Source organism: Camelus dromedarius, chromosome 1 (assembly GCF_036321535.1).
Source record: "Camelus dromedarius isolate mCamDro1 chromosome 1, mCamDro1.pat, whole genome shotgun sequence".
NCBI classification, from domain to species: domain Eukaryota; kingdom Metazoa; phylum Chordata; class Mammalia; order Artiodactyla; family Camelidae; genus Camelus; species Camelus dromedarius.
This window is the reverse complement of record NC_087436.1, coordinates 92,502,715-92,515,915: the sequence shown is the minus strand read 5'-3', so window position 1 is coordinate 92,515,915 and position 13,201 is coordinate 92,502,715. Positions and strand designations below refer to the sequence as shown.

The 13,201-nt window shown below is 37.5% G+C and overlaps 1 protein-coding gene across 5 annotated transcripts in view; it reads right to left on the bottom strand.

Annotated features, from left to right (window-relative positions):
* ATP8A1 (ATPase phospholipid transporting 8A1) overlaps positions 1–13,201 on the bottom strand; it is a 214,562-nt gene that overhangs the window by 34,659 nt on the left and 166,702 nt on the right. For all 5 annotated transcript variants that reach the window (XM_031435242.2, XM_031435256.2, XM_031435239.2 and 2 more), the window contains 3 exons: positions 8,835–8,909; positions 8,608–8,730; positions 5,080–5,158 (listed from right to left, as the gene is read on the bottom strand). In XM_031435242.2, the coding sequence (XP_031291102.1) occupies positions 5,080–5,158; positions 8,608–8,730; positions 8,835–8,909 (277 nt within the window). The remainder of the gene's footprint in view (positions 1–5,079; positions 5,159–8,607; positions 8,731–8,834; positions 8,910–13,201) is intronic.

Below are 13,201 nucleotides of genomic sequence, written 5' to 3'. Positions count from 1 at the left end.
TGGGGAGGCAGGCAGAGTGGTGCTGGAATGAGGGAGAAAGATGAGTCCGGTGGGCTCTGGAGAGACAGACCAGGCTAGGGTCCATTACAGGCTGCGTCATCTTGGGTTATTTGTCATCAGTCTCCATGGAATTCAGTTCCTTCACTTAAAAGATTGAGTGAAACTATCTACCCTGGAGGGGTTCGGAGGTTAAAGTGAGCTAAATATATAAAGCGCCCAGCCAGGCTCCAGAGTGTGACCCTTCCCTCTCGAAGGCGTTCAGAATAGCCTAGTAGAAACCTAGGGTATTCCATGATGGAAGACATAGTTTCTGATGTGCTAACATGTCCTGTGGGGATGTGGTGGACAAACGCAGATGTCTGCAATTAATCCACAAACTTCCGTAGACCCAAATTAACAAACTCAAATCTACAAAATAACTGAAGGTATCTTGTGATTACTTCTGAACTTCCATGCTTCTGCTATGAGGCACATTGGTTAGGTCCTTTGATCAACATAAGCGAGTTATCCAACATAATCACAGTCCGGTCCAACTAGACCTTCTCGTCACCACTGGGTTGTCACAAGGGAGCTGGAGTATCATTTCAAAATTGAATTGAGGAAAAAAGGTAAAAGCTGTTGTTGAATTTGTCAGGTTTAGCATTTGGATGGTTCAGGTAAATTATTCGTGCTAACACTTTCTGTTCTCCGGACCCCTTAACACTCTTAAAGCTTATTAGGAATCTCCCAGAGCTTTTGTTTATGTGGTTTATAACTATCGATAATTACCAAATTAGAAATTAAGACAGAAATTTAAAAAATATGTATTGATTTATCTAAACATAACAGGAATAATCCCAATATATGTAATATAAACAGATTTTACGAAACAACTATTCTCTCAAACAAAAAAAATTAGTGAGAAAATCAGCACTGTTTTACATTTTTTTTTATCATCTCTTTAATGTCTAGGTTAACAGAGCTGGATTCTCGTATTGTTTTGGTTGACATATACGAGGGAAATCCAACTTCACAGAGAGATGGGAGTTATAAAGGAGAGACGTATTTTGATAACCTTTTCTAATACCCACGGCTACTCTTTGAGACAACATCAAAACTCAACAAGTGGTCTCTTAATGAGGTAGAGACAGTTTCCTAAAGCTTAGTTTCACTGTGGAACCTGAAACTGTTTTGGTGGTGAGCACACTGCTGTGCAGACAGAAGAAGAAACACACTGTTGTACACACAGAACTTACATAATACTATAAACTAATGTTACAATAAAAAAAAAGAAAAAAAATCCATTGGTCCAGTTTGCCCTTTGAATGGATCTTTTCTGGAACCTCACAAAAGCAGCTGGGTCAGCTCACAGCTCACAGCCCACAGCTCACAGCTCACAACAATCCCCAGACACTCCGCCTTGACACAGCGGCTGCGCCGTGGAAGGCAGCCGGAGCGCTCTGTGCATACTTTCCGTTTTGTGACACAGAATATTAATAAACTGTGTATCAAGTTTCAGGATTTAATAACAGTATGAGGTTTACAGCTTCTTCAAGGGCATTCTTAAGTGAAATGGCTTTTCTGGGTTGTTTTTTCCATGTGAGTCCATGGCAGTGAAGACTACAATGACTTCTGGTACAACTACACCACTGTTTGTGTCCAGGTACCAGCAATTTTACCCACTGTTGCTCTTGCAATAGCAGTGAAAAAGGTAAGTAATGTCTTGAAAATACAAAAAATTTGAAACTGAAAATTTGAACTCACTCATGGATCTTCCTTTAGAAGGTTTTGGGTATTTCCCTGGTGTCTACAGACCATACTTTGAGAAAGGCTGAAGCAACTGAATACGTGAATATTTAGCTCTACATTATATAGCTGTTTCTATTTCTTCTGCACCCCATCCTTTCCAAAGCTAGAAAAAACAAACAAAAACAACAAAAACACAAAAAGAAAAAAAAAACAAAACCCCTCCTAATTTAAAAACAAAAACAAGGCAAAAAACATCAGAATGTTGAGATGCAGTTTATGTGCTATGTCATTTATCTCCTAAGATGAGAAAGCATGCATTCTTGGGACTTGGCTAGAAGTGGGTTCCGCAGGCAGAACCCCTCGTGAGCAGCCTCTGCTGAGGCCGATGGCTTTGGCAGCCCCCCAAGACAAATGCAAAGGGAGACCTAGGGTCTGGTCTTAAGGGGCTGGAATTACTTGGGAGTTCCTTTCAAACCCTGTTACTGCTGAAGTGTTTTGATCGGTAGGGCGTTTTAGATGCTGTTCAGTTTGAGCTCCTTTTGACAGTAAGTTCCTTTTTTTTTTCTAATTTATAATACTAGAATAACAGTTTCCTAGATGGCCATGCCTGGTCTTCCATACAAATATACTGATTTTGCGTTAGGAAAATAAACTCCCTGGAGTACTTATCTAATGGGTCCTGTATTGTACCCTGGATTTCAACACCCCATGGCTCCCCAAAGTGGAAGCAATCCAAATGTCCTTCAGTGGATAAAAGGATAAACAAAATATGGTCTATCCATACAATGAAATATTATTCACCTGTAAAAAGGAAGGAAGTACTGATTCATGCTGCAACAGGGATGAACTATGGTCATGTGTCATGATTCCATTTATATGAAATGTCCAGAACAGGCAAACCTGAGACAAAAATCAGTGGCTGCTGGAGACTGGGGGGTGGGGGTGAGGGGAAACGAGGAGGGACTGCTTTAGGGGATGGGGTGATGACAATGTTCTGGCATTAGAGAGTGGGGACATTTGCACAATTCTGTGAATCTACTAGAAACCACTGAATTGTATAATTTAAAAGGGTGAATTTTATGGTATGTAAATTTTATCTAAAAAAAAAAATCCCACTGTGATTCTCCTGGCCTACTGGGTCAATATCTTATATTTAGATTTTCTTACCACATGTATTTCCCTGCTGTAGAAAATGAGAAGCAGTCACTGTTGTACTGGCAGAGCCGTTAATAAAGGAAGGAGAGGAATCCCTGATGAGAACATGAAACTGCTGCCTTCCCTGTAACACTCTCTACCCCCACTCATGCCACCTGCCCTCATTAACTCAGCCACGGTGGCCTGGGCGCCTCCAGGGAGCCAGGCCCTGCTCTAGGCACTGCGAAAACAACAGTGAACTAAATGGACAGTTCCCTGCCCTTCTGGAGCTTTGATTCTAACAGAGGAGAATGACAATAAAAAAAAAATAAGCAAATATGTCACAGCCTGATAGTCATGCACCATGAGTAAGACACAGGAGGACAGGGGGAGAGTGGCAGGAGCAGTGGCGGTGGGGCTGGTGGTTCTTTAGGGTTGAGTGATCTGGGAGGGCCTCTTCCAGCACAGAGCACAGACGCCAGGGCCAGGGCAGAAGGGAGAGAGCCAGCTGGAACAGCAGGTGAAGAGTGAGGAATAGCACAATGCCTGTGGGCTGGAGCTGGGTGTGGGGGAAAGCTCGGAGGGTGACAGTGATGGGGAGGAAGGATTGGTGGGGTTGGCCAAGGCTGGGGCTGTAGATTTCGTTCTAAATGTGATAGAACATTGGGTGCATGTATTTTTTTGAATTAAGGTTCCCTCTGAATATATGCCCAGGAGTGGGATTGCTGGATCATATGGTAAGTTGATTTTTAGTCTTTTGAGGAATCTCCAATGTTCATAGCAGCACTATTTACAATAGCTAAGATATGGAAACAATCTAAATGTCTATTGACAGATGACTGGATAAAGAAGCTGTAGTGCATTTATACAATGGAATACTACTCAGCCATAAAAAAGAATAAAATAATGCCATTTGCAGCAACATGGATGGACCTGGAAATTGTCATACTAAGTGAAGGAAGCCAGAAAGAGAAAGAAAAATACCATATGATATCACTTATATGTGGAATATAAAAAAAAGACGAACTTATTTACAAAACAGAAACAGACTCACAGACATAGAAAACAAACGTATGGTTACCAGTGGGGAAGAAGGTGGGAAGGGATAAATTGGGAATTTTGAAATCTGCAGATACTAACTACTATATATAAAATAGATAAACAATCAGTTTATACTGTATAGCACAGGGAACTATATTCAATACCTTATAGTAACTTATGGTGAAAAAATATGAAAACAAATACTTGTATGTTCATGTATGACTGAAGCACTGTGCTGTACACCAGAAATTGACACCGCACTGTAAACTGACTACACTTCAGTAAAAATATATATATTAAAAAATGGGACAGAGTCTGTGGAGTTTTGAGGAGAGAGGCACTGGGTCTGATTTCTGTTTTCCAGGGATCCCTGTGGCCGCCTGTAGTGAACCGACTATAGGTGGGAGGAAGAGAAGACACTCCACTCCCTCGGCCGGCATTAACTCACAGTCCACAGGGACACTGGCACCGCTAAATGATGCACAGATGCTCGGGAGGAGCACACGTCGTGTGTCAAGTACATAGTCTGGGAGCTGAACGGTCAGCCATCGTCCACGGGATCTCAGGGCAAGGACTGCTCCGGACACGGCAGCACCAGCTTCAGCATCCCAGGGATCTCTTTTCTAACGTGGCTCCTTAACATTTTTATGTGCATAGGAAATTTACCATGATCCTCTCTCTCACAACTAACACAATAACCTCACTGCCTCAGAGCAAGCAGAGAAAAAGATCACCCTTCAAGATGCACATAAAAACATATTAAAAATCTCATTCAAAACACCGGCCCAAGGACGTACACTGGAAAATACTAGCGTGCCTGATTAAGTTCAGTATAACGAGTTGGTACAAGCCTCACAGGGGTAATAAAGAGACTAAATAAAATATTAGCACTATTGTCTTCAGCAGAGGGGAAAAAAGAGCCCTAAAATTAAGCTCTCTGCATATTTGGAAAACATGAGAAGCAGGGAAGAAAGGCTTTGCATATATTAAATCACTATGCTCCCAAAGGAACAGTAAAAATCTGTAAAGTGTGTACAACTTCTAGACGCATGTATTTTAGGTTAAGGAAAATACCATAAAATGAAACATTGCTATCATTTTTAACGCATATTGACAATGTTATTTTTCTAAAAAAGTAAAAAGTCATCTCTTAGCATTCAAATCCTTTCTACTTACCATACTGAAGGGCTTTTAGTGGAAACCAAAACAGAATAACGGAGTGGAAGAGGCCATTTAAACAATGAACCCAGAAAACCTGAGGGAAAACAAAAATCCATGAGAACCATTTGCGATAAACTAGCTCTGTGAACCCTGACCTTTCTTTTTATCTGTGAGCTAGATTCACAAAACGTGTTTCTGTCGGGCCACCACTGTGAATTAAAAGAACTGACAGACACTTTCTGCCTCTTAGACCTTCATGGGTCATTTATTTATTTTTATGTTTCTCAAATGTTTTTTCAGCCTCACTGAAATTTTTCTACTTTTTAAAAACCAAGTATTAAAAGTTTAAATTCCTGCCTGAAAAAGAAAATAAAATTTAAGATAACTGCAGATCCTGAAATTCTTTAAGTGGGACTATCTTCATAATTCCAGAAGAGAACAGAATTTTGAAAAAGACTATGATTTGGTGAAATCCCTATTTTCTCTTTTTCAGGCAAATAAAAGTGTAAACATTTTAATGGTAAGGATATAATGCATTCTCTCTCCATACACACACACACACACACACACACACACACACACACACACACACACACAACCATAAATTACAAGTATAACATTTAAATCGTATTAACTCCTTAAAGCAAAGCATTTTCACTAGGGCCGAAGATATAAGAGACTTTCACAATTTTTAAACACCTGTCAACATCAAACTTCATTCAATTATAACATCATTTAATAGTAATTACTTTCTCTATTGTATTTTAAGAACAAGGAAGCAAGTATCACTGGTCCTTTCTTCGTAACATGGATGTGAAAGATTAAGTTACAGAAAAACCATTAAGAACTCTTAACGACCCTTTGAACGGTTGCAGTTTTGTCATTTAAAAGTGCCTCTTGCAAACAAAACTTATGCTAAATAAAATTGGCATGTATTAATAGTTTTAAGCTGTTCAAACAACAGAAATTAAGTTGCCTGCCTCCCAACATTTTCCACTGTGATCTCAACCTCCTTTGTTAGTTCACCCAGCCACACTGGATTGTATGATCCAATTTACGCTCCAATACATTACACATTTGAACTTGTGTTACTCATTAACCTTTGTCTCTTCTCCTCACTATGTCATTACCGCAAGTTTTTATTTGACAGAAAGCACAGGTGGGTGCAAGAAAAATTAGTTCTACTTTTCCATTTTCCTGACCGATACTTATTGTCACATGCTAATCCTTTAACCCCTGTCACGACCTCAGAACCTCCGACCCTTTTTACCATAACAAACGTAATCATCATCATTCAGGGCAACGATGCTTCCACGCTGGGGACCCACAGCCACTGCTGTGTATACAACTCTGCATTTTGTAACCATTTGTCCCTGAATTTTAAAACGTTTATATGGGACTTATTCAAAGAATTTTTCACTGAAATCATTAGAAAAACCCATAACCCTATAAAAATTGTTGGCATCTTGTGCATCTATAAATACTTAAAATGCATACAGGAGTTATATAATCTATTCGGGTTGATCTGATGACTTCTCGAAATGCATGGGCTTTGCAGACAATGAAACACTTTGTGTACAACAAAAGAACAGCAAAAATGCAAGGGATGATGCTCACACATTAAAACTATACACTACCTGCTGCACCTTTTTCTCTGGCCACAAAACTGTTTCCATGGTGCCATGTGCAAAGGGCATGAAAGGGTTTGACTTCCCAGGAGTGGTTTTGGGTCATCCTGTGAGGATCACTTTATGTTTCTAAGCAAGAGTACCACGGCCAACTTAGGGGCTGGGACATAACTCCTGAGAGAACACTGCGGAGCCGGAGCTGCGGCAGATGGGGAAGGGTGGCGGAGGCTGATGCGAGGGTCTCGGTCGAGGAGGTTTACTGTTAGTGTGCCTGAAACTTTCTTAGTCTCGGATCACATTTTCAAGGAAACAAGAGCTCACGGTCTATTCTATCTGCCCTGATTGTGGCTTTCCACCATGTGAAAATATTCACCACAGGTAATGAAAAACATTACAGCAAGGCAGTGGAGTTTAACACAAACTGGATATCAAAAATAAATTGGATAATGATCAATAATGGAAAGATCTCTTAAGAATATTAGTATGATTTCATAGTAGTTAATGACATAATAAATAATAGACTACAAAACCTATTAACTAAAAAAAAGGCTCAAAATGAATAACTGAACTAAAAGAAGAAAAAATTATAAGACAATAAATTAAAGTGGGAATAAAAGAAAAGAAGACTAAAAAAAAAATTCTGAAAAAAATCCAAAAATAAAACATTTAAAAATAAAAGCAGACACTGCATATTATAAATAGCAAGTTTTAAGGGACCACTAAAAATATCCATTAGAACCAACGATGTAAGTCAAAGAATCTTAGTTTTTTAAAAAAAATTTAACCAAATTCAGTAATTTAAAACCATGCCCTCAAGTTGTATGCATATGCACACCTGGACACATTTGCACAGGACATTCATGAAGACCTAGTCTCAGAAGATGAATAACATCCTGGTGATAAACTTCACACCGTCATTTACTGTGCGAGGGTGGAGGCACTGACACACCTGTTTCACTTTACTCTCTCGGTAGACTGAGAACAAATGTCCATTTGAGAGTTTTATGAATTAATAAATGTTTAAAATATCCTATATTCACTTCCTAAATTCAAAACACTGAAGTTAGGTTAATCTAATTATTAGTAACATGCTAATAAATATGCACTAAATATACAATGGGAAAAAATTCTCTGAAGGCGTATTTGATGCTTTTATGATAGTTTTGAAATGGCATCCACCTTGACTGTTATAAAATTAAAATTTTTTTTTCCCTCACTGACACTGGATAGAAACCTGAATTACTAACAAACACCAGTGGAAAACTAGAATAAATAATTGCAGTAAAATAAACTATACAGGAAATGAGATATTTTTGTCGCTGGGATGAGTACGTACCCTGGATCACAAAGGTGACAGTAGCCCATAGTTTGCTATGAAGGATATAAACCCAGAATATAATTTTGGATAAAATGTTGGCTATTTTATCTTACATTAAATTTTATAGCTTGGAAATACTGAAGTATTAAGGTTAAATGAGTTATCTACCAGAGACTATATTTTTAATGCCCAAAGCAATTTAATATTCGAATGGGGACAAAGTCATTTTACAAAACCAAAAATCAGTAAAGAGTGATATATCATCCTCACTATTTCATACTTGTAAATACAGTCCTTGTCAGTCCTGGATGAGTGAGCACCTTCCTACAACACTGCGAAGACAGAAAGTCAGAGGGCCAAGGGGATACCCCCTCTGCCTGCCAGATCCAGTTTACTGCTGCCTGGCAAACCCCAGTGAACTGTGGTTACATTTTAAATTTACAGCAAAACAAAACACCTCTTCAGTCATATCAGAATCTTAAGCAAATCTGACTTGCCATGGTCGGGACCCTGGAGTTGTTTCCTTGGCTGTGGAAGACCAGGTGGCCCAAACGATCGGAGAAGAAAAGCAAGTCCCACCAGGGCACTGAGTCCTACCTTGGTGTTGAAGTCCAGGGCGTTCTGAGACGTTTTGTATAATTCAGGATATTTCAACATATTCTCTTTTCTGCATGACCTCTCAAATATTCCCAGAGTTAAGGGCGGCATTGCTGTAAACATCTAAAGTGCACAAACTAGTCATTTCACCAGCCAGCCAAACACAGGGTGAACTTTTATCTCAAAGTATTCCAAGGAACAGGAATAATCAGAAGGCCTAAACTTACCACGTTATAAAGACCTATGCACCATCTCTCAAAGAGGATCTGTCCAGAAAAGCCATTAACAAAGGCAAACCAGATCTGGGAAGAAAACAACCCCAAGACCCTCAAATTAGAACACAAAACCATAAACACATTTCTTAGAATCTGCGGTAAACTCAACCACTGCATAACAGCGTCATTAACACAGCAGTTTCATGACTCTCTTGAAAATGGCATTTCTTTGCTTCACTTTTTAATTTGAAGGGATGCTTTCATAAGGTCTTTGCTATTTAAGTCAGAATTGGTTCCACTTGTTGAATCAAAAAAGAACTATATCTATAGGCAATCAGATTTTTAAAAAGTTAGACAAAACTGTGTTTCCTAAAAGGTATTTTAGGGAACGTATTTTATGCCATTAAATTTTTAGAGCTTTAATTCCCTTTTAAAATATCTACCTTCCGATAGATAAAGATTATTGTTATTTTTATTATAATATAAAATATGTCTATTTTTAAAAATTAAATAATTTCCTATAATAGTCCCATCACCATTTGTTTTCTTCCGTGTTGGTTGTATTCATATAGTTCATTTATATATGTTCATAAATCTGTCCTCTGGAAACTAGTATGTAGTGTCATGTTCTGCTCCTCTCCTTCTTAACATTATATAATAGGCATTTTCTTATGTTGTTACATATCCTTTTAAATGATGTTAATGAATGTATATCCCCTACAGTGTGGCTATACCTATTTTTGGATATTTAGCTTGCTTTCAGTTTTTGCTATTATACGTAATTCCGAACTGAATATTCCTGTACAGAAATCCTACATATCTCTATTTCCTTAGGATTAATTCTTTTTTAATAAAAATAGCTTTATTGAGATAAAATTGATATACAAAAAAGACATACATTTACTGTATACATTTTGGTGAGTTTGGACATGTGTGTACATTCATGAAATCGTCACCTAATCAAGGAAACATACATAGCCACCACCTCCAAAAATTTTCTTGTGTCCTTTTTCTTCTTTTAGGCTGAATTCTTAGAAGTAGAATTAATGGGTCAAAGTACATAAGCTTTTAAAAAATAGTTCTTGATAATGATAGCCATCATAATGCAAAATTTGAATTTATATATTAAAAAATAGTTTTGTAACTTAAATTTATGCTTCAATTAAAAACAAATCTTTAATAGAGCATCATGTTCTTATATATTCTGCAGATAGCTTAAAACAGAAAGCTAACTTTTGATAAAAATTAAAGGGCAATATAGAGAACCTTTCTCCAACATGTTTAAGACAAATGGAAAATTAAAGTGAATATTAGTAAATCAATAATCCCTACATTATTATTTGTTTTAAAAATGCAGACCTAAAATGTAATTAAAAATCAAGTTGATCTGGAAGAGTAAAATGTCTGGCCCAACAATGAAATCACATAAACACAAACACAAAACCAAAACATAACAACAGCCACAAAAAAAACCCCTTAGGGGATAGCAGCCTTGAGGAGCCGGTCAAGTGAATTTCTGAATTGGAGTCGCAGGGACTTTGCTACACTTCACGTTTCATTTAACCTCATTATGGAAGCATGAATTGCTACAAATTCACCATTTATCAATATGTACCCAGGCCGGCCTCCCTATGAACAGTTTCTGCACCCACACTGATCTTTTTCCTTTTTATGGTGGAAAGGAATGACTGAGCATAGATAAAAATGAATGTCTGCTTCATGAGATGGAAAAGAAAACAAAGTAGCAATAGCACATGAAAAGTAAGCCCAAATTGTGTTAAGGTTGTAACAGACATTAGCAACAACAAGAACAAAAGCATAAACATGGGAGGCAAATCTGAAATTCTTACTTGCTCTGCTACATATATTTATAGGAATAAAACCTGACCATGTACCCTCAGTTAAGAGCCAGATCGTTCGTTGCTATATGCAAATTTAGCATCTTCATGTGATGTTAAATTTACTCCTTGGGATGGTGCTGCTGACTCAAAACTTCTTTTTTTTCAAAGCGTAAGTAGACACAAATTGACAAGACTGACTTTAATGCTCCCTATTGTGTTTTCACAGTTGGCTTTTCTGAGATGTGGATTATGTAAATACATATTTGTGATCCTCTGGATGATGCCAGTGTTCTCCCTGAAGGCGACTGTGGTCTATTGTAGTATTACACACCAAGAAGCCAGTTCAGATTTCGTAGGGTATGATGGTAATATCTGGAATTTTTAAACATGAACTTTCAATTATGGCTTTAGTAGTCTATGAAGATACATATAATCTTCATTGGTCTGAAGAAAGCTGAAGCTGCTTGCATACCAAATTTGTTTAACAGACATGATTTGGCTTCAAGGTTATAGTTATAAGTGCATTTGCAATCACCAGTACTGGATAATATGAGAAATTCACGTTAATGAATTTCTGTGTGAGTAAACATCTGTAAATGAATGGTCTCCTAGCTTCCCTGTACACAACATTCAGTGCTGGTTAAAATACCAGCTTGAAATTTAGGATCACTCAGATCACTGGATATTTACATAAAGTTTCCAGTTCAAAATAACTTGCAAATAAACCAACATGTTTGCAGTTAAACTTTATTTTAAAATGTACCAGTTAACTGCTTTGGGAGACAAATGCGGAAAATTTTAAGTGGAAAACCATTAACACATTTTTATCTTTTTATTTTTCCTACTGAAACATGTGAACATGTTTTTAGAAGGCCTCTTGCTGTATTTAAAAAAAAACTTAATATTCTAATTTCTTTTATTAAAAAAGGAGAAATAACTAGATAGGAATTGATCCTTGCAAGATAGTATCCTCTATCTTTGTACAAATATTTTGGCATTCAAGTTTACATCATTTAAAGGAAAAAAGTTTTTATGGTGAAGAAGTCTACTAGAAGGCTGATTTCAAGTCAGTCTGAGATTTGTAGTTGAAAGCTGTATTAGAAATGTATTCCATACTAAATAAAATGCCACCTAAATTACTATAAACACATCAAAGTCCCTCCTTTGACTCAATAAAACCAATGACGTGGAAAGAAAACATCAGCCCCTCTGGGAAGTTACCTACATTATTTAAATTCACAGGAAGTCCATATCCCAGCACAATTCTCTGGGAAAGTATCACCTCATTGACTTTAATCAAAGCTTCCGGAAATTAGAAATACTCTGTTGCTTTGGGATCTTCCTGGAAAACCTGGATGCGACTAACTGCTTGAAATAAAAGGTCTTATTTTGCTAGGAAGGAGTCAGATGTTCCAGAGAAATGGGGAAAAAACAAAACGAAACAAAATCCCAAGTCTTTAGAAAATGCCAGTAATTTCAGTGAACACCTAGAGCTGCTGCTGGGCGGCCCCCACAAGTAAGTGCTTTACCCTGCCACCTGCCAAATCTGTATTTATTTGTTTGGCTGTAATTTACGGCAATGCAGTAGCTAGCTCGTGATATCCCTGGCAGGACAGCAATGGGAAAAGCAGTTTTTGCAGATAACCTATAAAACCATTAGTGTCCCATGCTATTCCTTTATTAGCAAAGAAACTTTGGACCTGCTTCTCCTGGTTTTATTTTCTAGCTTCCATGCCCCAGCAGCGGCGTGGCAGTTAAAGCTTCACAGACATTTCCCTGATGGAGCATTTCTGCATATTAAACAGCAGCTTACAAACAGTCAGTGAGTCCTCTGCTCCCACGCCTGATCAGCACAAAAAACTGAAAGGAGAGGTTCGAGACTGGCAGTTGTCCTCACTAGAGACATTCAATGATGTGTTTTCTGTCTATTCATCCACAGTATTGACATGAGCCATTAACATCTGCAGAACTTGTTTTAGCTGGCAAAAGTTGGGTATCTGGGAATTGATTTAAAAGGTCAATTCGTTTCCAAGATAGTTGAATTATATTCAAAATACATTAACATAAACTGCTAAAAGAAAAATAACTTAAGAATGAGATTTCCAGTAAAGTTTAGGACGTACTTCCTTTTCAACATGTAAAGAATTTGATCAGTGTTAAATATCTCTCAAAGAGGCTTTAAATTCAAAGCCAAGTGAAATTCAGGGCTAATCAACCACAAATCGCATAACTCTGGGTTTGAAACAGAGCGTACAGATTTCGTTTTTCATTTGAGTTTAATATATTTTATTTCTCCCATTAGTGCGTAATTTTGACCACTTCGTCGTTGGTTGTCAAATAATATAGATTTAAAAAGTGGCAAGTTGAGTACTCTTATTTCATTCTGAACAATTAAATTTTTGTAAGCAGATTTATTACTGCCAGTGGCTTTAAACTCCTGCTACTTTCAAAAGTGTATGTAAAAAAACTGTATAAATTGATATTCTTTTGAATGTCAATGTTTTGGGATGAGAAGAAAATGCAACTACAAAAGTTAGA